General features: G+C 36.4%; 1 protein-coding gene and 3 pseudogenes across 4 annotated transcripts in view; 2 read left to right on the plus strand and 2 right to left on the minus strand.

Moving 5' to 3' along the window:
• The window catches only part of LOC147484186 (eukaryotic translation initiation factor 3 subunit E-like), a 75659-nt pseudogene that overhangs the window by 20825 nt on the left and 31988 nt on the right, over positions 1-22846 (minus strand). The gene's annotated exons all lie outside the window — the stretch shown is intronic.
• Positions 2822-7928, plus strand: LOC147484187 (putative NAD kinase 1; annotated as a pseudogene).
• LOC147484188 (cytokinin dehydrogenase 1-like) lies at positions 14840-17053 on the plus strand (annotated as a pseudogene). Its single transcript, XR_015203651.1, has 5 exons — positions 14840-15447; positions 15557-15684; positions 15794-16056; positions 16163-16425; positions 16505-17053. The product of XR_015203651.1 is annotated as a cytokinin dehydrogenase 1-like (transcript).
• LOC147484189 (uncharacterized) lies at positions 17583-20132 on the minus strand. 2 transcript variants are annotated; one of them, XM_086580733.1, is made up of 3 exons: positions 19708-20132; positions 19184-19269; positions 17583-18200 (listed from the first exon to the last, which is right to left on the minus strand). In XM_086580733.1, the coding sequence occupies exons 2-3, from the start codon at positions 19212-19214 to the stop codon at positions 17806-17808; spliced, it is 426 nt and encodes a 141-aa protein (XP_086436859.1). In that variant the 5' UTR covers positions 19215-19269; positions 19708-20132; the 3' UTR covers positions 17583-17805. The 2 variants fall into 2 exon arrangements, with proteins under 2 accessions (XP_086436859.1, XP_086436860.1); XM_086580734.1 differs by lacking the exon at positions 19184-19269 and having other exon boundaries at positions 19708-19952.

A 22846-nucleotide genomic window follows, 5' to 3' on the forward strand; every position in this document is an offset into this window, starting at 1 on the left:
TCTCTTTTTTAGGTTCGTTCACAAGAACCTTAGCAAGAAGATACCCCACATTTTTAGTATGTCGGGGTAGGTACATGACCTTTCCATAACTCATATGGTGTCTTATTCCCTGTTTTCTTGTTGGGTATCCTATTACGTATATATGGCAAGCCGGATAGGATTGCTTCCCCACAAGTTCAGGGAAGCTCGAACTTACAAGCATAGCATTCATCATTTCTTTAAGTGTTCAGTTTTTCCGTTAAATTTCTCCATTAGACTCGGGGAGAGTATGGTGGAGTAGTCTCATGAATAATGCCACTCTTGTCACAAAAGTCCCGGAAGGGTTAGACTCATATTCTCCACCCCTATCGTCGGACCAAGTCTCTTAATCTTACAATTAAGCTGGTTTTCAACTTCAGCTTTGTACTTGAGAAGCATCTCACCTGCCTCATGCTTGTGTCTAAGTAAATATACCATGGTGTACCTAGAGAAGTCATCTATGAATGTAATATAATAAAACTTCCCCCCTCTAGACATAGTACTTCTGAATTCACCCAAATCCCTATGAATAAGAGTTAGTAATCCAGTTTTATCTCTAGACACAGTTCTACAGGGTTTCTTCATGGCTTTAGTCTCAGCACATATCTCACATTTATCATTAGAAAAATCAGAAATATTAGACAATAAACCACATGCTTTCATCCTTTTCATATACTGAACATTCACATGTCCTAGTCTACCATGCCATATATTAAAAGAGTCAAGCAAATAAGCAGAAGCAGATTCATTCTTATTAATAATAATGTTGTCAAGTACATTCAACATGAAAAGACCACTGTTATTACAATAACCTTTACCAACAAAACCACCATTCTTTGTCGGAACAAACTTGTCACTCTCAAAAGTCACCTTGGCCTTGACTTTTCCCGGTAGGGACCGCGAGAAATCAGATTACGGCGAATCTCGGGAACATGAAGAACATTACTAAGTGAAAGGGTTTTCCACGAAGTTAACCGGAAGAACCTTTGCCTGTTCCCTCAACGAGGGAACAGACCTAGAGTCACCCATATAGACCTTTTCATCTTTTCACTAGTATGTAATCGAGAAGGCTTCAACATCACCACAGGCGTGGCGGGTGGCACCGAAATCTAGTACCCAGTTCCTCTTCCCGGTGGCTATGAACACTTGTGACCGCGACAGCGACAACAATATCATCTCCCTCAACTAGATTAGCATTGGGAGGATCATCGATTAATCTTTCTTGTGTACGCCGAAAAGCCCTATGTCGGGTTTACCACAAACATAACAATTTCCATTGCCAGTACCACTCCGTTTAAAAGAAGTGCCTTTGACCTTGAAATTCTTATTTTTGTTGGACTTCTACTTCTTAGAGGTTTTGTTAGATTTGCTGGGATTACCTTCAACGATATTGGCTTTAGAATGAAATTCCTTAGACAACACCTCATCCCGAAGTCTTGTTCTTTTCCTCTATGTGAATGTGAATGATCACATCCTCAAGAGTCATCATCTGCTTAAACTTATGCTTCATATACTATTTTATAGTGTTTCCAAGACTTCGGGGAGTTTCTCAATCAAACATCCAGTAACAAAGGATTCGGGTAAATTAATACCCTCGTTTTCAAATCATTAATCGTTACATGAAAATCATGGATTTGAGGCGTTACATCTCTATCCTCTCTCATATGGAACTTTAGAAAATTCCCGATAGCATATTTACAGTACCGGCATCCTCTATTATGTATTTTTGTTCAAACTTTCCCATATATCATGTGCATTCTTATTTGAACAATAAATATCAAAAATCTCATTGGACAAGGTACTCAAAATAGCATGACGACATACCTTATTCCCATTGAGCCAAGCGGCTTGATTTCTTTTCAAATCATTAGAACCTCCATGGGTCTTTGTATCGATGAGATACTTTGCATAGTTAGAGTACATCTAGAACATGAATACCCTTTCTCTCCATCTCTTGAAGTGTGAACCGTTGAAGGATTCAATCTTTGACACATTAGGTAAATTCGCGAGGCATTGGTAGAGGTCGCGGCATCTCTCATAAACGAAGTTACTTCCATGACTCGAATTAGTTTCTTTGATCGTGGGTGTCAACAGTGTAGACATCTTGATCTTTCCTTAAGATTGTTGTATGCAGATAAAAGAAACAATAGAAGACAAGGACAGAATAATGGTAATAACCAGGCGCGGATTAAGAACGTCGCCCTAGGAAAGATTTAAGCCCTTCCAATGGTGCGAAAAGCAACCGATGGCGTCTTCCTCCGCGAGTTCAATGGTTAACAGCGGTCTAACTTTGCACTAGAATAGACTACCCTCTAGAACAGCAATATAACTCTCTCTTACCGGCGGAAGAAGAGAAGAAGATTGAAGCAATAAAGACTTATCCATTTCGTGTAGGTAAGAGAAGGGTGTATACGACTTATTATTACAACAATAAATATGATCCTAAGAAAGATTTCATATGAAATATCATGCCAATTGTAATGCTGTAGAAAGTAGAAACTGTAGTATCTCGACAGTGTGAAATATTGCTTAATTTTCTATCTTATATAATGGAGATTATTGACACTCTGTATCAGACATCTCTTTTTAACTTCTAAGTCTATTTAAAAGGTGGATTATGCGCTTTACCATTTAGGATGCACCCATTGAGTATCCTGAAGTTCATCTCTCATGCGGTAATATGGTTCTACATTCATGTGTATATAAAATAATTATCAAGTCTAAGTGTACCTACTTCATCTGTAAATAGTTAAGAATGTTGTTCCTTATCAGTACACCAAATTAAACGCTGCTCTCTTATGAGATGAGAACTGATTACTTCATGGACTTGGGCCTATGGGTGTCTGGCTCTTTTCAGGTTTTAGCAATTTTTGTTTCATCAGAAGACAAATCTATTCAGTACTACTTCTATTACATTAAAAGGATGCAGTCCTGGTTACCAGTTTTGGAGCCAGAGTTAATAGTTCCAGTTTGGAGTGGATATCACTCATTTATTGTTGTTAATGGAGAAGAAGTTGGAGAAAAAGAGGATACGGCCTTATTAGTTTTGGCCTTGTATCACTTCAATATATATAGGAAAAATAAGGGTTTACAATAATAGAAACTGCCAGCCTCAAATATTCCTCAAATATTTGGGTCGGGGGCAAGTCCGCACCTCGGGATATGTCCTCGTAGAACTCTAACAGGTATAAGGACCTTGTTTATAGATTTAAGGACTTTTGTCAAGAAGAAAGAGATTATCATTATGAAATACAATATCCAGTGCCAATTATGCTATGTCATTAGATTGGTTATAATTGGGCTTTTTGAGGCTGTTGGTTTTATAAGCAACTAGTGTTCCCTATGTTTTCTATGAATTGTTGTCTAAAAGAAATAACAAATTCAGTATAAATTTTCTGGGTCATGCTTGTGCCTTTATGCTTATAAGGCTTTCTATTCCCAGACAAGTTTTCATGTTTGTCTTTTGCATGAGCCATGCTGGAGCTTATATATAGACCCTCTTCATAATTATTCCCCTGTAGCGTTTTTTAAAGATTCAATACTTAGTCCAACTTTTGATTAATTTCTCACAATATCAAATCTAATTAGTATCTACATTTATTGAATTATTTCATCAGATGGCTGAAAGATCAGAAGAAAATAGACATTTTTGTGGAACCACGTGTGAGAACTGAACTTCTAACGGAGTCTTCTTACTTCAGCTTTGTAAAATCTTGGGAAGATGGTAAAAAATAAGATGCTTTATTTCCTAATTTGTTTTAAGTAGGAATTTGTAGACTCAATAGTCAATACACTTCTTAGTTCTTACAACTGTGATTCTTCAGTCTTCACTTACTTTTTTATTTGCTAATAAACCTCTCCGAGCTGTTATCCTGATTTTTCATATGCTTTATTTGGAAAAAGATTATCTGTTAGAGTTACTATGTATACAAGAAGAGACTTTCTATAAACTATCAAGAAATTCAATCGATGATTCATTCGGTACAACTATTGGAATAGGTAGTTTAAGAAAGATTAAGAGGAACTACGAAGGTACACCAGAAAAGTTAAACATCTATGAAACTTTAAGAGGAATTTGACATGGGTTTTAAGGTGATTTTACTGTCTCTATTTTTGGTCCACCAATCTCCACATGATCACACCTGCACATACAAAAAGGTTGTAGAAATCTTCACTTCTCAATATAAGTTCTCACATATGGAGATAAATCTCAGAAGAGACTAGATGCCTGTATGAATGTGGACTTTTCGGAGATTGAGGAATATGAATTTTCCACAACACTGTGCTTAGGCAGAGATTGGTCCTTGAAGTGTCTTCAGCTCCTCTGCAATCCAATACCCCACATGATTGCAAATGGTGGTGTGTTCCATAATTAGCTGCCCTCAGAGGAATGTATTGTAAGATACAAGTGTATCTCATCCTTGTTGCTTTAATATCAGTACTTCATGCTTATAGGTGTACGAAATGATTAAAAAAAATGGCTCTTTCATGGTATGTCACCACTTGATACATTATAAATTTTCAATATTAGTGTCACTATATTGTAGTCATGGTTATGAATTCTAAGTATTTGTTATTTTTCTATTATTTCAAGAGAGAAGGAAATATTTCTTTCTCCATACTAAAGTTGATCTTGTTGTAACTCTCGGGGAGATGGAACGGTGCTTTGGGTAATGTGTATTGTTTTTGTACAATGACTGGCCTACTAGTGTATGTCCTGCATATCAAAACATATACAATATAATTTTCTCTTTTAGATAGAAAAGAATGCACTGCATCACTGTGGTTCCTTAAAGTGCTAAGAAACACATGCATATGGAGCTGTTTTTCAACTTGTATTAAGAAATTTTGAGTATTAACTGTTGACCATTAGAAATATGAAGACAGTGAGCACAATTTTGAAATTACAGAGATGGAAAAGGTTCTTAAACCTTCACCATCTTGGTTGTATTGTAGTCCTTGGACCTCTTACTTCAACTAAATCCTGCAAATAAGTTGGCGTTAGAGCCAGGTGATGCAGTTGATGTAATAAGCGCTGGCGCCTTGATGTCTAAAAGGAAATAGTTATATGCAACTGATTAACCCATACATTTAGTGGTTCTGAAAACAAAATCTTGAAATTATGGGTAATAAGTAATAACAACAGTTCTTGAAGAAACCAAGCTGGTGCTAAACTTGATCAGCTAAAATATGCAGGAAAATAGGAAAGCTAATAAACTACTCATTGTCTGTCATATGAGAAAATACATATATTAAGGCTTTCACAATGTAATTACTAGCAATTAGAAGTGGATGTTGCCATGCTTTATCATCCCAGCTGAAAGAGGTAATCAAAGTTGATTTGTGCTAGAAAATTAGAATGATGCTCCTTTGAGTCTTTTCAATATTGCTTCAGAAAACTTCAAATTCTTGTGGAGAAAATTAAAGTGAAAGAAGACCAGTAGTAACTGGAGTCCACAGGAGATAAAAGTTATTCTGTTCTGCAAGTGCTTTTGTGTGGTATTGTTTTTTGCATCTTGGGTTCCTATTAGTCTTTCAGTGGAAATTTGTCAGTCATAATGATTACCGCACTACACAATCCTGGGAATTCATCTCATGTGCTCCAATGTGATTAGTACCATTTTGAATTTGTATTCTTGTTACTCAAATTATATTGTTTTTGTTGTGAATATAGTAAGAGTACTGACTATTTGTTTCTTCATTACAGGCAGCATCAATGTTCAAAGGACCAGTTCCTCCTGTCGTCCCATTTTCTCTTGGGTCTCTGGGCTTTATGACCTCATTTGTGATCCTTCATATTTTGCTTTGAAAATGTCGCTACTGTTGAATAGATTTATATAGATCTCGATTCTCTTTCCAGTATGTGATATATCATTGTGGAGATTTGCCTAGTGAGTAAGACCATTCTGTGTGGTTCTTCAGATTAGGGCTGGTCTTAGTGAGAGATTAAAATAAGGCTCAATAGTGATTTGGTTTCCTCTTGCCTTACAGATAGGGGTACTTTTTTTTTCCTAAATTCCCATTTTTCCGAAAAACTGATTCGATAATTTTCCTAATTGGCACTGATATTTTGTTCTGATGTTCTGATTTTCTGAAAAAATTGGATCGGAATTGGATGAGTTTTCAAATCCGATCCAACTTATAAGTTGCAACATATACAACATAAGTCTAGTTTGGCCGGTCTTTTATGTTATGTTATGTTTTAGTTATTACTTCATTAACATGTTTGGAATTTTACTTGGGTTGTATCTGTTTTTGACAAGATAAACATGAATGTATTAACATGTTGAAAATGCTTACCGAATCAGTGTATTAACAAGTTCAAAGTGGTTGCTGAATGAATGTATTAACATGTACAAAATGGTTGCGAAAAAAAGATTTTCCAATTTTTTGATTATTTTTGCCGAATTTTTGTCCGATTTTGAAATCTTTGATTATTTGCCATTTTTTTTCCGAATTTTGAGAAAATAATTGGATTAGAACCGGAAAGCATCTTGTCTTCAAAAAAAAAAAAAATCGGAAATTTTTCCAAAATCCCTTGATTCGATCCAAGACTGAAGTCACCCGCATTTGCAGGAATCTTTACCAATTAATTCTATCGATACTAATTTAACTTGTTTTATCCCATTCCCATGATTAGTTCCGGATCAACTCTCAATGAGGTTGTCCTTTTTTAAAGATTTTGTTTCACAAAAGGGTAAAACCATACTATAAAAGATGTTTTCTGAAGGTTCAACTGAAGTTGGGATCCTGTGACATTTAGGGCTAACATCAGTTTTTAACTTTTTCCTACCATGCATGAGTTTACTATTGCTGGTTAGGTATTATTCCTGAATATGTAAAATCAACTGTGCTTTGATGGAATTGTGCCAAAGTGATCTTTAATAAGCTTCAGAATGTGAGCATTATAGGGAGTGCCTCAATTCAGTCCTAAAGGGTCCCTGTTAGGTATCACATTGAGGCCACCGCTGCAGTGCTATGTTGTTAGAGATGCAGCCTAAGGATGAACTAGAGATAGAAGAACCTATTCTTGTCCTGAACGAGGTGACGATTGATCGGTGGTATGTCATCTTACCTGACTAATCTGGAATGTTATTGGCGACTCGCCTTTTGTGACTTCTGTACAAGGGGATGGGTTGATCTTATCAACAACATCAGGAAGCACTGCATATTCATTGGCAGCTGGAGGGTCAATGGTCCATCCTCAGGCATGTTTTGATACCATATGTATTTACTTTGTACAGCTACTTGGTTATCACTGCCCATGCGCTTTCCTTATCTTTCTTATTCTGAAGCCGCATTAGTTGGACCTTCCTAGTACTGTTAATTTTATGGACAAGATATATGTAGGAGACATAAGGTCAAACGAAATAGCTATATGATTCAGCTCCATTGACTTGATTATCTTCTGTGTCATCATATGGCCATTGAAATGCTTGTTTAATTTTAAAGTATTTATTTACAAAAAAGATATAAACTCAACAAACCTTTCCATGTGTTAGTGACAACTGATAAATTCTCAGTAGTATATAACTGTAAATGCTCAAGTTTCTGTGCTTATATTTCCATGTGTTTATTTAAATGCAGGTTCCTGGCATCCTCTTTACCCCAATTTGTCCACACTCTCTATCCTTTAGACCTTTGATATTACCCGAGTATGTGACAGTACGGGTGCAAGTACCTTTCAATAGCAGGGGGCAAGCATGGGCATCTTTTGATGGAAAGGACAGGAAAAACTGGGAGCTGGTGATGCACTTGTTTGCAGCATGGCCCCTTTGGCCTGTTCCAACGGCGCGTTGTTGATTCCACAAATGATTTTTTTATGGAGCATCCATGAAGGCCTTCATTGGAACTTGAGAAAGAATCAATCATTTGATGGTCCTCGAATCGTGAATATGCAAAACCAGTGAGGTAAAGCAAGTTTCCATGGATAATATATCATTTCCGTGTTCATATTATTTATTCTATGCTGCAATTTATCTCGCCTGTAACATAATCACTTATGCCGTATGATAGTTTGGTAAAATTGGTCTGCAGAGTTGATCTGCAACTGATCAAGAAGTTATGTACAAGCTGCTCCAGATCATAGTCTGGGTCTTCCAGTCCTGCATTCCCTCTATGGATCGTGGAAATTGTAAACTCGGAGTCACATCACAGGAGGTAGCATTGAAAAACTTTTAGCAAATGTGTTATAACATACTGTTGCAGTACAGTGTGTATGAAGTATGAACATCTACCGCAAACAACATTTTTTGGCTCAAAAAGAAAGTAGGGGCAGTTGCTATCAGTTAAATGTATTTAATGTATTTAATGTAAAATTATGTTGGTTGAGGTGTTATCTTGACATGGTAAATGCAAATCATGTGAATCGCTGGGCAAAATATGTACTTGATATAAAATGATTATTGGCTTAGATGTGGATTCTACCTCTATATATATTTTTTTAATGTTTGCGAGTGTGTTTTAGGCACACAGAAGTGTAGAGTAACGTTATCTCTCGCTTCTTATCGAAAAAAATTTTAAAAAAAAACGCTCTTTCTCAGTTCCCTTTGTTTGTGTGTGGTTGTATATTTTGATAGGGGTGAATGGGGGATGGTAACAGTTCCTACAGGTCATATCAACGTAACTATTATAGGCGGATCTCACGCCTGAAAACTCCTACAGTTCTACACATTTCAGAATAAGGTAAACTTAGAACAAACAACTAATTTGGAGTTGTGTTTTAGGCTTTTAGCGAAGCACATGTGGAAGGGTGCATTGCCCTGCATATACCCACCAGTTTGTGAGTGGGGGGATAGTCAAAGTGGCGGAGCCAGGGGGGCCCAGAGTACACCCTGGCTCACCCTGAATTTTGGATTTTGGCATAAATATTTTTGGGTTGCTTTCTTTTATATTCATGAATTGCCTATTTTGCCTATAGATAAAGGCTTTAGTCTGCTGGGTCAAAAGGTATTTTTCGGTTGCTTTGTTTTATATTCATGTATAAACTAAATTACTACAAAACATCTTGGTAGTTAGAATTTAGAACAAGTGAACTTTTTTTGTTGCTGCATTACGCAGCTTATTTTTTGCCGTTAGAATTTAGAACAGCTGACATGACAAATTTATGTGTGAACTTTTCTTTGTTGTCGCATTACACAAGCGTATTTTGCATTATTTTTCCAAGTGATATTATTTATTCACAAATGAAGAGGGAAAAAAAAAAAAACATATTATGGGCAATATAAGACTACTAGTTAAACACCTTATTTAAAGCCAAAAATATATTAAATTTTTTATTTAGTCTAATTAACCAAACTAGTAGGTTCGATTTGTCATCCAACACTTTCAAAATAAGGAAATGTCTGTTATCTAAAATATATATATACTTTTGATTTTCAAAATATTAATTTAACTAGAGAAATTAACAATTTGTCAAACAATTTGATATGCAATTGTTTAACCAAAATAAAACCAACTAATAATCACATGTACACACTATTTGATATGAGTTGGAGTTCACCGCCGGCTCACCCTGTAACAAATTCCTGGCTCCGCCACTCAATCATATATAGGTAGGGCTGTCAATGGGTTTCGATAACCGACCCGAAAAGATAATATTTTAGTAATATGTAATATTTACTATTAATTTTATATATATTTATCAATTGTGTGATTGATTATATAGTTTTCGATTTCGATTTACAATATATCTTATTGGTTGGGATTCAGATTTTTCAAAACCCAACCCAAATCAATACATTCACTACCGTAGACGGCACGAAAAAAATAAGAATGAACCATGATGTTACCATGTCAATCATATGCACATCCACATCTCCTGCTGTCATGCATATGTTAACATGGTGTTTCTGCTATTTCGTTGTCATCCATTACTGGTGGTGTCATAGAAAATCTAAATTTTCAGTTAATAGGAATGCCAATTTTCCTGATCAGAGAGTTTAATTTCTTCATAAACTTCTCCATCTATACAAATAATTGAACTACTGATATGATTATAAGGAAGTGATCGTTTTTGAGTATTTCTTTTCCATAGGTGGACATCATTTTCACATAAACTAGAAATTAGGTCGACATCCGCCAAGTATAATGAACAGAAAATTTCCCTTTTCTAAGCATGGAAATGTCATCCTCATCCACTCAAAAAGTGTATTAACAAAGTCAATAAAACATGTATGTCATCAGTGAACATGTATGTGTCAGAAAATTTGTGAACGAAGAAGTGACTTCAGTGCTGTGGGAGTCTTTGCTTTTGTCGTTTTGATTAATATTTTGTTTTCTCAATTTTTTTTTTTTTTTTTTGAGTAACAACAAATTTGGTCGGGGTGACAGAAATTCCAATTTCTAGATCCCATCGCCCCAAGGATCCATAGCACTATAATGATTTGAACGGAGTGTACGGACACTAGTAAACTCATACATGACCGAAAATCAAACCTGCAATAATTTTAGAACATAATATATAATCTCAGATTTAAGAACTTGTATATAACACCACCATAATTCTTCACCAATCATACACTATATATGTAAATCACGTGTTGATTGACTTCTTTTAAAATGGCTAGCAATGTTAATTGGATAATTGATAGCATATCTTTCTTTTCTAGGAAATGACCAACTCAATCAAAATATCTTCTATTCAGATACTAGTATACTGCACGTCAAATATGAATTTGGTAAAGTTTCAACCAAAAAGAAACCAACCAACATTCCCTATAAATTTGGGAAGCATTTCTATTAAGGCACATGACCACATCAATGAGAAGAAAGGAAAACTTCTAGAGCTAACTTTTAGAGATGCATATATATGGCATAAGTTATTAAGTCCCTCTCCATTTCACTTTAAAGATGCATATATATATGGGCATAAGTTATTAAGTCCCTCTCCATTTCACTTTAAAGATGCATATATATATATGGCATAAGTCATTAAGTCCCTCTCCATTTCTCCAAGGAGAACGACAGATCCTAAAGATGATGCTCAATAATATGCCAAAGATATGTGGTAGTTAAAGAGAATCCGTAGTAGTGTAGTACAATAAACAAATTCTGACTTCTGACTTTGTAGTAGTTATTGGATATGGATAGAAGCAATTTCAAATAACTTGTCATTTACTCTCACGGGTTCTTACGTTGAATGTTCAAAGAAGGCAAGTGAGAAAGATCTATTTTTAGATGCCCATGTTGAGAAAAATAAGTTCTGAGATCTAAAATAGTACATTATTCCTAACTTTTGCATGAAAGTGACGTAGGGATGGAAGGATTTTAGCTACGTATGAGCTAGTGACTAGTGTATATGCTCATTCCCATATCGTTTCTTGGTTGTCATCACAGTTGTCTTATTGTCCAAAATTAAAATATGTTCCCTACAGTTTTCGATCATGTGCCATTTTCTTTGAAGAATCAGGTGTAATGCCTACACGTATTAATCCTGAAAAATTTGGGAGATCGAACTCTTTCGCTGTTTTTTTGCTGTTGTTGTAAATCGTACTTCCAACTTCCTACCTAATCATTTCTGTGCTTTACATGTGATGACGATTCACATGAAAAATTCTTTACACGTAAACCTCACCGTAGAGAGTTTTGTTGCTCTACTTCTCATATCTTAGATCTTTGGACCTCTACACGTCAAGTATATTTAAGTATTTTTGTCATAAACAAAGCTAAAGAATATCTTGCAAAATTCTTGTTTTACCAGCTTGTAGCAAAGTTGAAGAAGCACGCAGCTTGAATTTGTGCACTTATCAACATTAAAATGTTGGAAGACTCTGCCGCTATACTTTCTAAATATTTTGTTATTATTTTTCAAAAGCTCCCAGTATCATCTATCTCCATTGATATATAGGAAGATATGTACCGATAATGTAAAGGATATATTAGCTTGTAACGGGGATAAAATACTAATATATTTTACTATGTCTTCAAGGTAATGCAGTAGTGTATTGGTTTTAAATTAAAACATGTAACAATAAGGCAAGATTTGTTGATGCCAAAGGTTTTGGTACCACCAATTCCAACACGGGAATATGCAATTATACTTTTTCTCATAGTTGGTAATGAAAATATGTCAGACGACTCAGCAGTTGCAGCTTGGTGCATTTTGCGTTGAAGAGGCATAGTGAAACTACCAACTGCAGCTCTAGGTACTGGAGATTTTCCTAAGCATATCCCCACGCAATTTTAGAAACTGCTTAGGAGATCGATGCTCACTATTTCCTAGCTAGGCTTCATGAAGCTCAATACATTTATGCATCAGGATATAATGAATTAGTTTAAGGTCACGAGACAAATAATATAAAGCCCCCCCTAAGCTGATTATCGGACATTACGACACTTGTACGCTCTAAACATAGGCAATCAAATGTGTTGTATGGTATAAGTGGTACAGGTCTCTCTTTTTCCTTTCCTATCATATGGTTTATTAAAAATTAAGCAAACAGTTAAAGCATCAACTCCAGATGATCATGACAAAGAGAAGAAATAAAGGAAAGAAGTGGTTTAAAGAGACAAGGAGACATAATAGAACTGGAATGTATATGGTTCAGGAGACATGATAAGAATAATGGATTAGTAATCGATCTAACTGGGTTGAGGATCCAATGTGTGCCCAACCAGCCACTCTATACACCCCTAATTGTTTGCTTAATTCCCCACACCATGATGATGAAAATCATGACGTGGCATTCTCTCACAGAACTTGATTTGGCCCCTGATATACGTAAGTCCATTGAGAACAACTGTGCCAAAAGAATATGGGGACATTGCTGCTAAAATAATACAGAAAGTTCTTGTTCGTGGCTTCTAAAGTTTTAGTATCGGTGATCTTTTAGCGGCCAAATATTTTGGTTTTCACTTCTGAGTCCCACTAAATAAAGAGCTCAGCCAATGACTCTAATCAACAAATTAAAACCAAATTAAAAGTAAACATGTGGAAATTGCGACGCAGCAATTTATCAGCATTTCATACCTGTTTCTAAAGAGAACGATTGATAGGTAAGTTCAACTTATAGTAACAATGGGTCGGTGAATCGTTGATGCTTCTGATACTGGTCCCTACAACCTATTGGGCAATTGCCCACTTGCAAGTTGCAACTCTATGGTAGCTTCGATAGGTCGTTTACCAAGCGCCACGAGCAACAATTAAGGAACCCATGAAAGCAGCTGATGTGTTGGCCACAGTTACAAAGCACCCAATTGGCCTAAGCTTTCAGTTTTATTTTATTACTGTCGGTCTCATTCAAGAAAACATTTTAATTTGGTATTTTGCACAATGAGTACACATAGTCCACTTTTTGAGTTCTTAATAGAAGGATTCGAGTGCAAAATCTAAATTTAAATCATGACAATCTTTACTAGCATATATAAGCTAAAAAAGTTAGAACCTAGGCTACCAAAACACTATCTATCCTTTACTGAACAACTAAAAGTTGAAATCCACTTGCTGAAACTGAAATCAGAATGTTCAAAGTTTTTTATTCCAACTGGATCAATGGTTGTTTGTATGGCAAAGCAGTTTAAAGATAACTTCTACCTAAGGACTTGAGAAGTCCAGATCGACGTACAGTGCGAGAATTGTTCATAACAAAGGTGATGGCATCTGCTAAACTGTGATATAATCCAACAAAGGTGGAATCATATTTCCAGTTACTCAAGTATTTCACCTTCTGTAAACGGAGTCTCTCAGTAGACATTTATAGGACACATTTAAATAAATAAATCCCAACTTAAACAAAACATTCTAGATACCACTTTACCTTTTCCCACTTAAATTCTTCACTCCTCAGCAATGTAAAATGCAGCTAAAGAAGGTTTTAAAAATCTGCTCCTCAAATTAATTAAAAATAAACAGGCGCAATCATTCCAGCAGTAGTATTCTGAGGCTTGTGAGCTTGTCCCAGTGCTGGGAACTAATAAGGCTCCAAGCCAGCCAGTGCAGAAGAAGCAGAGTTACCTTTTAGTGTGTGCCATCTCCAAGTCCGCTTCTCTTCCTTGCTAGGCCCCAGAGTCTGGACCCCCTTCCGAGCCCCAACCAAAAACACCCACCTGATGTTCACGTGTAATGCGGACCCGCTCCATCCAGACCTTCACCCACGTTAACGTCCTCACAAGAAAATCAGTAGGGGGCTGGGGGTCCTTGGCCACCTTTCCCTTGGATTCTGAAACTTGTACACTACTTTTTGACAACAGAAACATATAACTGACAAATCAGGGCATATCCGTAATTCCAAAGAAAGATTCAGCCATATTGGTTCTTCGGAAACTGTAGCAAGTAGCAACCCTACCACAGAGAAACCTCAAGGTGTTAATGAGCATGCATACTTAGGGATAGGGTCCCTAACAACCTCTGCTCCACCAGTAGCTAAGAAACATATTTGGGACTCGCATGGCTTTAATGAAAAAGTTGTAACTATCATTGGAAGTTGAAACAGTTAAAAAGTGGGGAGGATATGCAAAATCTTTTCTCTTGAACTTTTTTTCTCTTCAACTTGGAACGAATGGTTCCTTAAACAAAGAAGCCAAAAAGTTGAACTAAAACATATCTTAAACAATCCTACACAAAGTAGCCAGTCTCCATACGGATTCTCACCACTGAAGATGGGGTTGACTATGCCACCCAAACTTCACCTTTAAATTTCATTCACTTCCCTTCATTTCCTCGACTCTTCTATACATCCTCTCTTTTCTTACTTCACCTAAGAAAGAACATAAGAAAAGAGTTACAGCTCTCTTCAAAAATTGTCCCACCCTTCAGAAGAATAGAAAACCAAAATGGGATCACCACCCATTAGCTTTCTAAAAACAAAACAACAAATTCCTTAGATACTTCATAGTCATGTTCCTGAGTTGTATGACAGCTAGAATCAACCTTGGTTCAAAACTCCCCTATACCAATTCTGATATATTAGACTTCAATCCTCTTGATGGTCCTTCTACATTAAGAACATTGAATCTCCACGGGCATTTCAGCTTTGATGATGTTCACCATGCAGCCAAAGACTTTGGAAATCAATACCAATATTATCCGTTGGCAATTTTACGTCCAAAGTCAGTTTCGGATATTTCCACTACTATAAAACATATATTTCAAATGGGTCCAGCTTCAAAGCTCACGGTTGCTGCTAGAGGACATGGTCACTCAACCCAAGGCCAGGCACAAGTTCATGGAGGAGTAGTCATCAGCATGGAATCATTACAGAGACCGGACATTCAGATTTACACTGAGAAGCTTCCTTACATAGATGTCTCTGGCGGTGAGTTATGGATAAATATCCTCGCAAGAGCCTGAAATACGGGCTTGCACCAAAAATCTTGGACAGACTACCTTCATCTTACGGTTGGTGGCACTTTGTCTAACGCCGAGTTAGTGGGCAGGCATTCGCCATGGCCCCCAAATCAGTAATGTCTATGAGCTCGAAGTTGTTACAGGTATGCTATATCAAAACCACAAGTTGAAGAGTGACGACTACTTTCTCACCCCTGTGATTATATGTATATTGACACAGTACATTCGTGTGGAATATAATATTGAGTGCAGGAAAAGGAGAGGTGGTGAACTGTTCAGAGAAACAGAATGCTGACCTTTTCTATAGTGTTCTTGGAGGACTGGGACAGTTTGGTATCATCACCCGAGCCAGAATTGCTCTTGAACCAGCACCCAAAATGGTAATAATAAATATCCTGCATCAACAGTAAACTTTTCAAGAAGTTCTGATTTATATTTTAGCAGAACCAATTCCTCATCCTTATAAACACGTCCCTACTTTGTTGACAGGTAAAATGGATTAGAGTTCTATACTCAGACTTCCTCTCATTTACCAACGACCAAGAACATTTGATATCATACAAGAAGACGCTCGACTATATTGAAGGCTTTGTTATAATTAACAGAACAGGTATCCTTAACAACTGGAGGTCATCATTTAATCCCCAAGACCCAGTTCAAGCCAGGGCGGTTCAACTCAGAAGGAAAACTCTATACTGTCTGGAAATGACTAAAAGCTTCAACCCAGAAGCGAAGCCGATAGGGTAGACCAGGTGAGATAAGCCATGACCCACATACCTCACATCCTGCCTCCCAAAGCATGTATACAAAGCTTTAACTCTCATCCTTATCCCTTATGCTCCCCTTGTTTGGTTGCAGGAAGTGGAGAGCCTTTTGTCTCAATTGAATTATATTCGTTCAACACTGTTCCTTTCAGAAGTCTCATACCTGGATTTCCTGGATAGAGTACATATGTCCGAGATAAAGCTTCGGTCCAAAGGCTTGTGGGATGTTCCACATCCATGGCTAAATCTTCTCATTCCCAGAACCAAAATTCATGAATTTATGGAGGAAGTCTTCGGCAACATTCTTACAGACACTAGCAATGGTCCCGTCCTTATCTACCCAGTTAACAGATCCAAGTATTTTATCATCTTGAACCATTACTTGATAAAATTTCTTCAAGCCATCACGAGTAACATTCTTGTCCTCCTTTGGCAGGTGGGACAATAGAACTTCTGCAGTTATTCCTGAAGAAGAGATTTTCTACCTAGTTGCGTTCCTTTCATCTGCAATGCCCACTTCCACAGGAACTGATGGCATTGGACACATACTAGACAAGAACCAAGAAATTCTACAGTTCTGCAAAACGAACCACATTGGGATGAAGCAATATCTGGCCCACTATACGACTCAAGTGAAGACTGGCAAGCCCATTTTGGCCCTCGATGGGAAACTTTTATGAAGAGAAAAGCCACTTATGACCCTCTTGCAATCCTTGCTCCTGGCCAAAGAATTTTTCAAAAGGCAATACCTTTCTCATGACATTAATCTCCACATTAAGCACATGCCACAAAAAGGGACAGTGAAAGAGGCAGATCGACAATTTGACTATAACTAAAATCAACGTTCAAACAATCTTAAGCATAACAGGAGGCTCATGGCGGGCTGACTCATCATTTCGTCAAATACTGTTAGTAGTAGATGCATTCAATACTTTCTTCCATCTCCAAGGGGATATCAAGTGTAAATAACATGCTAAATGACGCTTTGTCGAAATTACATGAAACTGAATCAACTTACAATTTTGTGGTTTTACTAGTAAAAAGGAATGAGAAAGCATCATTACAATCAAGTGGTTTAAAGATAATAAGACTTGGAATTTGAAATACATATAAGGCCCTAGTTGGTGAAAAGCAAAAACACTATGGATTAGAATCTGTAGGTAAGCGATTGTGTAATGTTAGAAGTAAGCTCCAGGTAATGTTAGATAATGGAGTTTACAGAAGAACGAAAAAAGAAAAAAAATCCCCTTTCCGAATGAAATCATTCAGTTATGGAAGCAAATTTCATCCAAACTTTGCAGTTACAATTAGATGCAAAAAAACTTTTCCAGAGACACTCCATGATATTGATGTGGGGTGTTTATTACAGTCAGACCTCAAAACACTGGTGTGAAATGTAAGACGCTGATTTGCTATGTAACTTTTTCTTTGTAAAGCAGGGCCTAAACACAACATGAATATGAGAAGTATTAAGAAAATGTACAACAAGCGTACCTTGCATCAGCACCGACAAATTTCAGAAGCCACTTCAAAGAAGTAAGATTAACTTATAATGAGTTGACTGTCTGCTCTATATAAGTATAAACGGCAAGATATCAACAAATCAAGGATTACACTGTTGCATCAAGCCATAAAAGCAACAAGTGGTAGAACCAACTTCAGAACACTAGAATATGTAAAGTGATTATTTCCTCTACAGCAGTAACAACTGCAAGAACTCAGGATGAAGTAACAAGGTCAACGTTTTTCCAACTCCAAAGTTTCCGTCCAGCCAAGACCTGGCCTGTTTGTTTCTCCTTGTGGTTCCTCATAATCTCTAGCATCACGAAGAGAAGCCTCAAAGTCAGTTGAATCAATTGCAACAGGAAGAAAACTACCTATATCATCTCTAGCTCCAAAGCCACCAGCTCGTACAACATCGTCAGATGTTATAGCGGCTTCCATGTTCACTTCTCCTGTGATCTGTATATGACTAACACCAGAAGCTTGAGGCCTGCTTTCTCCACCTTTGATACCTTCATTCTTGTCATCTACTTTTTCTCCGGTCTCAGAAATCTGTCCCACATCTTTGGCATACCCTTCCGGACTATTAAATTCTGCTGATCCACTCATCCTTCCGTCTCCATTCTTATCTGATCCAATCAAGACACACACATACCTCAGTGCAAGCAGTAATGCACAAAAGAGCATATTGAACATAGATTTCCCCGTCAACAAGAAACAGAATCAGACACAATCTCCAGTGAATATGCGAGGAAAAAAAAGGATTAGAAGAAGAGAGTTCCACTGTTATAACTTGTAGTCACCAGTTAGAAATTTTTTCTATGGTATTAAAATACAAAATTCCCAGCCAATTTTTCTTCTTCTTTTTATAGCTCAATAATAACTGTATTTTTCAACTAAGGACACCAAGGATATAGTGAACTAATGATACCTATAGTTGAAACTCATTTGTATATATGTTTTTTTAGAATGTTAAAATTGGGTATCAACAGTATGTGCTAACTAATAAGCATGTGATTTGTTCATATCATTTAAAGCTCCCGGGGTGAAGCTGAATTGGAAAGAAGGAATCAGGTGAAAACCTTACCCTAATAAAAAAGTTGGCAATAGGAGCATTACAGATTATGCAACTCTTATTCAGCTTCTTGGTCAAATATGGGACATGCCGATGGAACTACTACCAATACGATTGTTTTCCATACATTCCTAAGCATTAGAGGACTGTGGAGAATCATCATTTTTTATGAGCAAATTGTAAAAAGTACTCATGCTTGCACTAAAATCTGGATGGCCACAACTCCAAAGTCCGTACATGTGAAATTTTTCCGTGTAAAGTGTCTTGAGGATTCATTTGTAACCATCAAATATACTTTAAAAACAAGGACACAAGATTGACTTTCTATGTGTATACAAATATAATCTTAGGATGAGCAGTGCAAAAAATTATTCTTAGCAAGACAACTAGGTATTGGAGTGTCTTTGGTTTCAAGAAAAAAATCTTAAAGCCAGTAAGAAGTTCAAATACCAAAGCCCTGAAACCAGGAAGTTTTCAAGGAAGATATGCAAAACTTTAAACTCATGGTTAGTTAATCGACTGATAAAATGCTAGTACCATGCAAATGTTCCACCGTTTTACGTTCCATTGAAAGATCAAAATAAATCCCCAATTGAAACTGATCTGATCTCTTCCAAACAAACCTAGAAAATAACTAAACGAATTAGCAATTTGCATAACCATAGAAAAAACATTTTAATTGCATTATGCCAAAATTTCAATCAAATAATTTCACCTTCAACAGACATTCTATTTCCTCTAATCCAATATTCTCAGTATATAAAAATTAGGCAAAATGTAGTCCTCAGTACAAATTATATAAACAAACCATAAGCAACATAATTGAGCATGCATATTCAGCCACACCCACTTCTTCAAAGTTACTATTCTAAACAACAAATTAAGCAACCCCAACTTCTTCAATATTGGATTAAAAAAAAAAAACACACACACACACACACACACACAACACATAATATAATAGTACCATAACAGAAACAAAACTATACTGAAAATATAACATGATGATACACTAGTCATTGGTACAAGTAAATAATCAGACAAAAAACAGTACTACTTACCTGGTACTAAGTTAAGAAACTGATGACTCCTGTTTACAAAGCATAGTCAAGTACAAGTGAAGCTTGAGTTAGAATCAGCTAGTCCAGGGAGCACAGTTAGGATCCAGCATGGAAACGGTGACCGAAATTTCGACGAAAGTTTCAGTCTTTTCGAGTATTGGTGCACTAAAACTAAATATACATCATGGGCCATATACTGCCATAGATACATCATATTCGAAGGTTCCAACCTCTCCTTCTCGGAAAAGTTGACTTGTTGGAGTGTAGCCATGTTGGTGATTTTATTCTTTAGTTTGAAATGAATATGGTTATAAATTGTGGAGAAATACAAAAACATGATAAGGTCTACTTGTCAATTGTCATAGGTATCAAATTTTTCAACAAAAGTGGAAATAGACCACGACTTTGAAAACATTCTCAACAAAGAATCACATCATTTTCATAAGTATCGTTTGAAAACTTTGAACGCTAAAAGAAAAGAAAAGAAAAAAAGTGGCTGGCTTAAAAGTAACTAAAACTCTCTTAGTCAATGTGTTACAATAGCGCGTAGAATCATAAAAGTGCCACTACACGCTGCTTAGTTTTGTTTAACTTTGTGCAATGCACCAAACTTAACTTAGCACCACACATTTGGACTGCTACTGCTGCTGCTGCTGCTCTCCAGTCAATATTCACTATGAGTCACCAACTTGTATCTCACATCACCAAGAAAAGGATACGTAGTTCCCTTAAATTTGTTTTGTTCAATCTTTCCTTTTCCCTCTAGCCTTAGCCATGCATCAGTTCTTGAACTCGACATCTGAGTCCATATTTATTCATAAGATTTCTAGGACTTCTAACTTCGTTATTGCGCATGTCAAAAAGCGCACCTTCCTTTGTCGAAAGTAAGACGTTCACATTGAACACACATATATCTTTCCAACCTTCTATTTTAAACAACATTGTCCAAGAATTAGGCACCCCATATTCTGTCATCACCTATGCCTCAAAACACCAATTGTAGCAGACCATACAAAGGTATTCATCTAATTTGGCAACGTCAATATTCATCCTCAAACACAGGCAATGGCACCTCTTGGAACTTTTCATCCCCCAAGTCAAAACCAAGGACACAAAGATTTTGTTTAGCATGGTGAACCACTGACCAATAAAGTGCACCATTAACGTTTTCTGCTGATTATTGGAATATTTGGTAAGGAATGTCTTGGATCCTTCTCCACGAATTATAACATAGTGAGTAGACATGAACTATCTCCATCAAAATACATCACAACTCTGACGATTTCACAGTCCTTAGAACAAGTATTGTAACCAAAACCAAACCAAATCCACGGCATAGAATTTTTTTTCCCTATAGGAGCAGTATCTGAACCTTCAGACTTCAGTACATAACCAATTCGTTCACTATCAAAATCATCCCATAACTCTTCATCTAGTGGCTGGTCATAATACCTTCCCAACATAAGTATCGCATTGTTCTTATTCTCTTCCGTATGTCTCAAGTGCACGTCGATAAAACCATGATCACTCACTAACGCTTTCCACGCTTTGGATACGCCAGTGAAACCGTCAAAGATTTAACTGGTAGTCTTAATATGGTAAAGTGAGCGGAGCGAACGTTTTTGGGAGGGATAGGGGTACGTGGGACAAAATGTAGTTTGGTAGGAAGGGCCGTTCTTGAGTTTTCAATGGCCTATACAAATGGCGAAATGTGGCCCTCTTCCAGTCTTCCATCAACACAAATTGAATCATCGACTCTTCCAGTCTTCCATCAACACAAATTGGATCATCGAAATATTTCCCTTATCGGATTTTTGGCTGCAAAATCATCAATGAAGCTTTCAAAGTTAATTTTATTTAAAAATTCATTTTCAATAGATATTAACACTAGCCTATTTAGACTTTCTTGTGACATAATCGATCTAAGATATGATTTCAATAATTTTAATTTTATAAAATTTCTTTCTGCATACGTGACAGTAATGGGAACAATCAACAAAATTCTATAAGCTATAAATGTATTAGGAAAACAATCATGTCGATTCAAGAAATCAAGTTAGGTGATTAATATTAGACTAGATTACTTTGGAATTAAATTGAGTTATTGGAATAATATTTAAGAAAAGTAAAATTTGATTTTAATCTCTAACTTTGAAAAATAAAATAATCAAAATTTAGGTAAATAAATAATTGAATTGACAAATCTATTAATACAAATCTACAATTGTAAAGAAAGAAATTATTGAGAATAAGAAGATACTAGATAGTCATAAGGTGAATGAGGGGGTTTTTTTTTTTTTACTAATTTTTTTTTGTATTTGAGTAATTGAGGACAACTCAAGCAATTAATTGGAGTGATTTTCCAATAGAAAACGTTATTAATTAGGAAGAGAGAGATCTAATCATTGAGAATATCTCCTCATCTATTATTTGATTTATTTCTATTATTATTTGATTTTTTTATAAACATAATTAATGAGGAAAGAGAATATGAAAGAATCGACTGTTTACTGTGAAATTTTCGGTTTTTTGGGTTTTTCATGGGTTTGGGCTTTTGATTTGCGAAATAAGTCTTTTCTGCTAAAACTATTTTTTTGGGCCTTATATATTAGGGGCCCTGTGCGGTCGCCCACATAGCACCTGCTCAGGGGCGGGCCTGTTGGTAGATTTCTGTCTGTCCTCACCTATCCCTCTATCTCTTTCCCTCTACCTCTCTCACTCAACCAAACCTTAACTCTCTCTCTTTCCCCGCCTACAAACCCATTTCTCCCTCTCTCTCTTCTCCACCCTCTGCTCACACCCCCACTGCTTAGCAATTATTTTTATTTTTTTTTTTTTGGTAAAACCACTTTATATATATATAAATATGAACTAAAGTCGTCGGGGCTGACTATTACATGTTATAAGTTCCTCCTGCAAAAGTCCTAGTAACCAAGTGGGTGCTTCCATCTCCCAAAAACAGTCTCTAAGATGATGAGCATTGGTCGCTAACAGATGTGCGACCTTATTACACGTTCTATCTACATGTGTTACACTTAGGAAAGCAAAAGAGGAGATGTAGTATTGTGCATCTATAATTATATTAGCGGCTATCCTCCCGATGTTAGTAGCCTGATGATTCCAAAAGTCAGTTACTGTT

Source organism: Coptis chinensis, chromosome 8, assembly GCF_015680905.1.
Source record: "Coptis chinensis isolate HL-2020 chromosome 8, ASM1568090v1, whole genome shotgun sequence".
NCBI classification, from domain to species: domain Eukaryota; kingdom Viridiplantae; phylum Streptophyta; class Magnoliopsida; order Ranunculales; family Ranunculaceae; genus Coptis; species Coptis chinensis.

Coding starts and splice junctions, on each gene's coding strand:
- LOC147484189 (XM_086580733.1), bottom strand. CDS start 19,214: ATGGAACGTAAAACGGTGGAACATTTGCATG. Junction 18,201..19,183: donor AACGGTGGAACATTTGCATG/GTACTAGCATTT, acceptor TGATTGGATCAG/ATAAGAATGGAGACGGAAGG.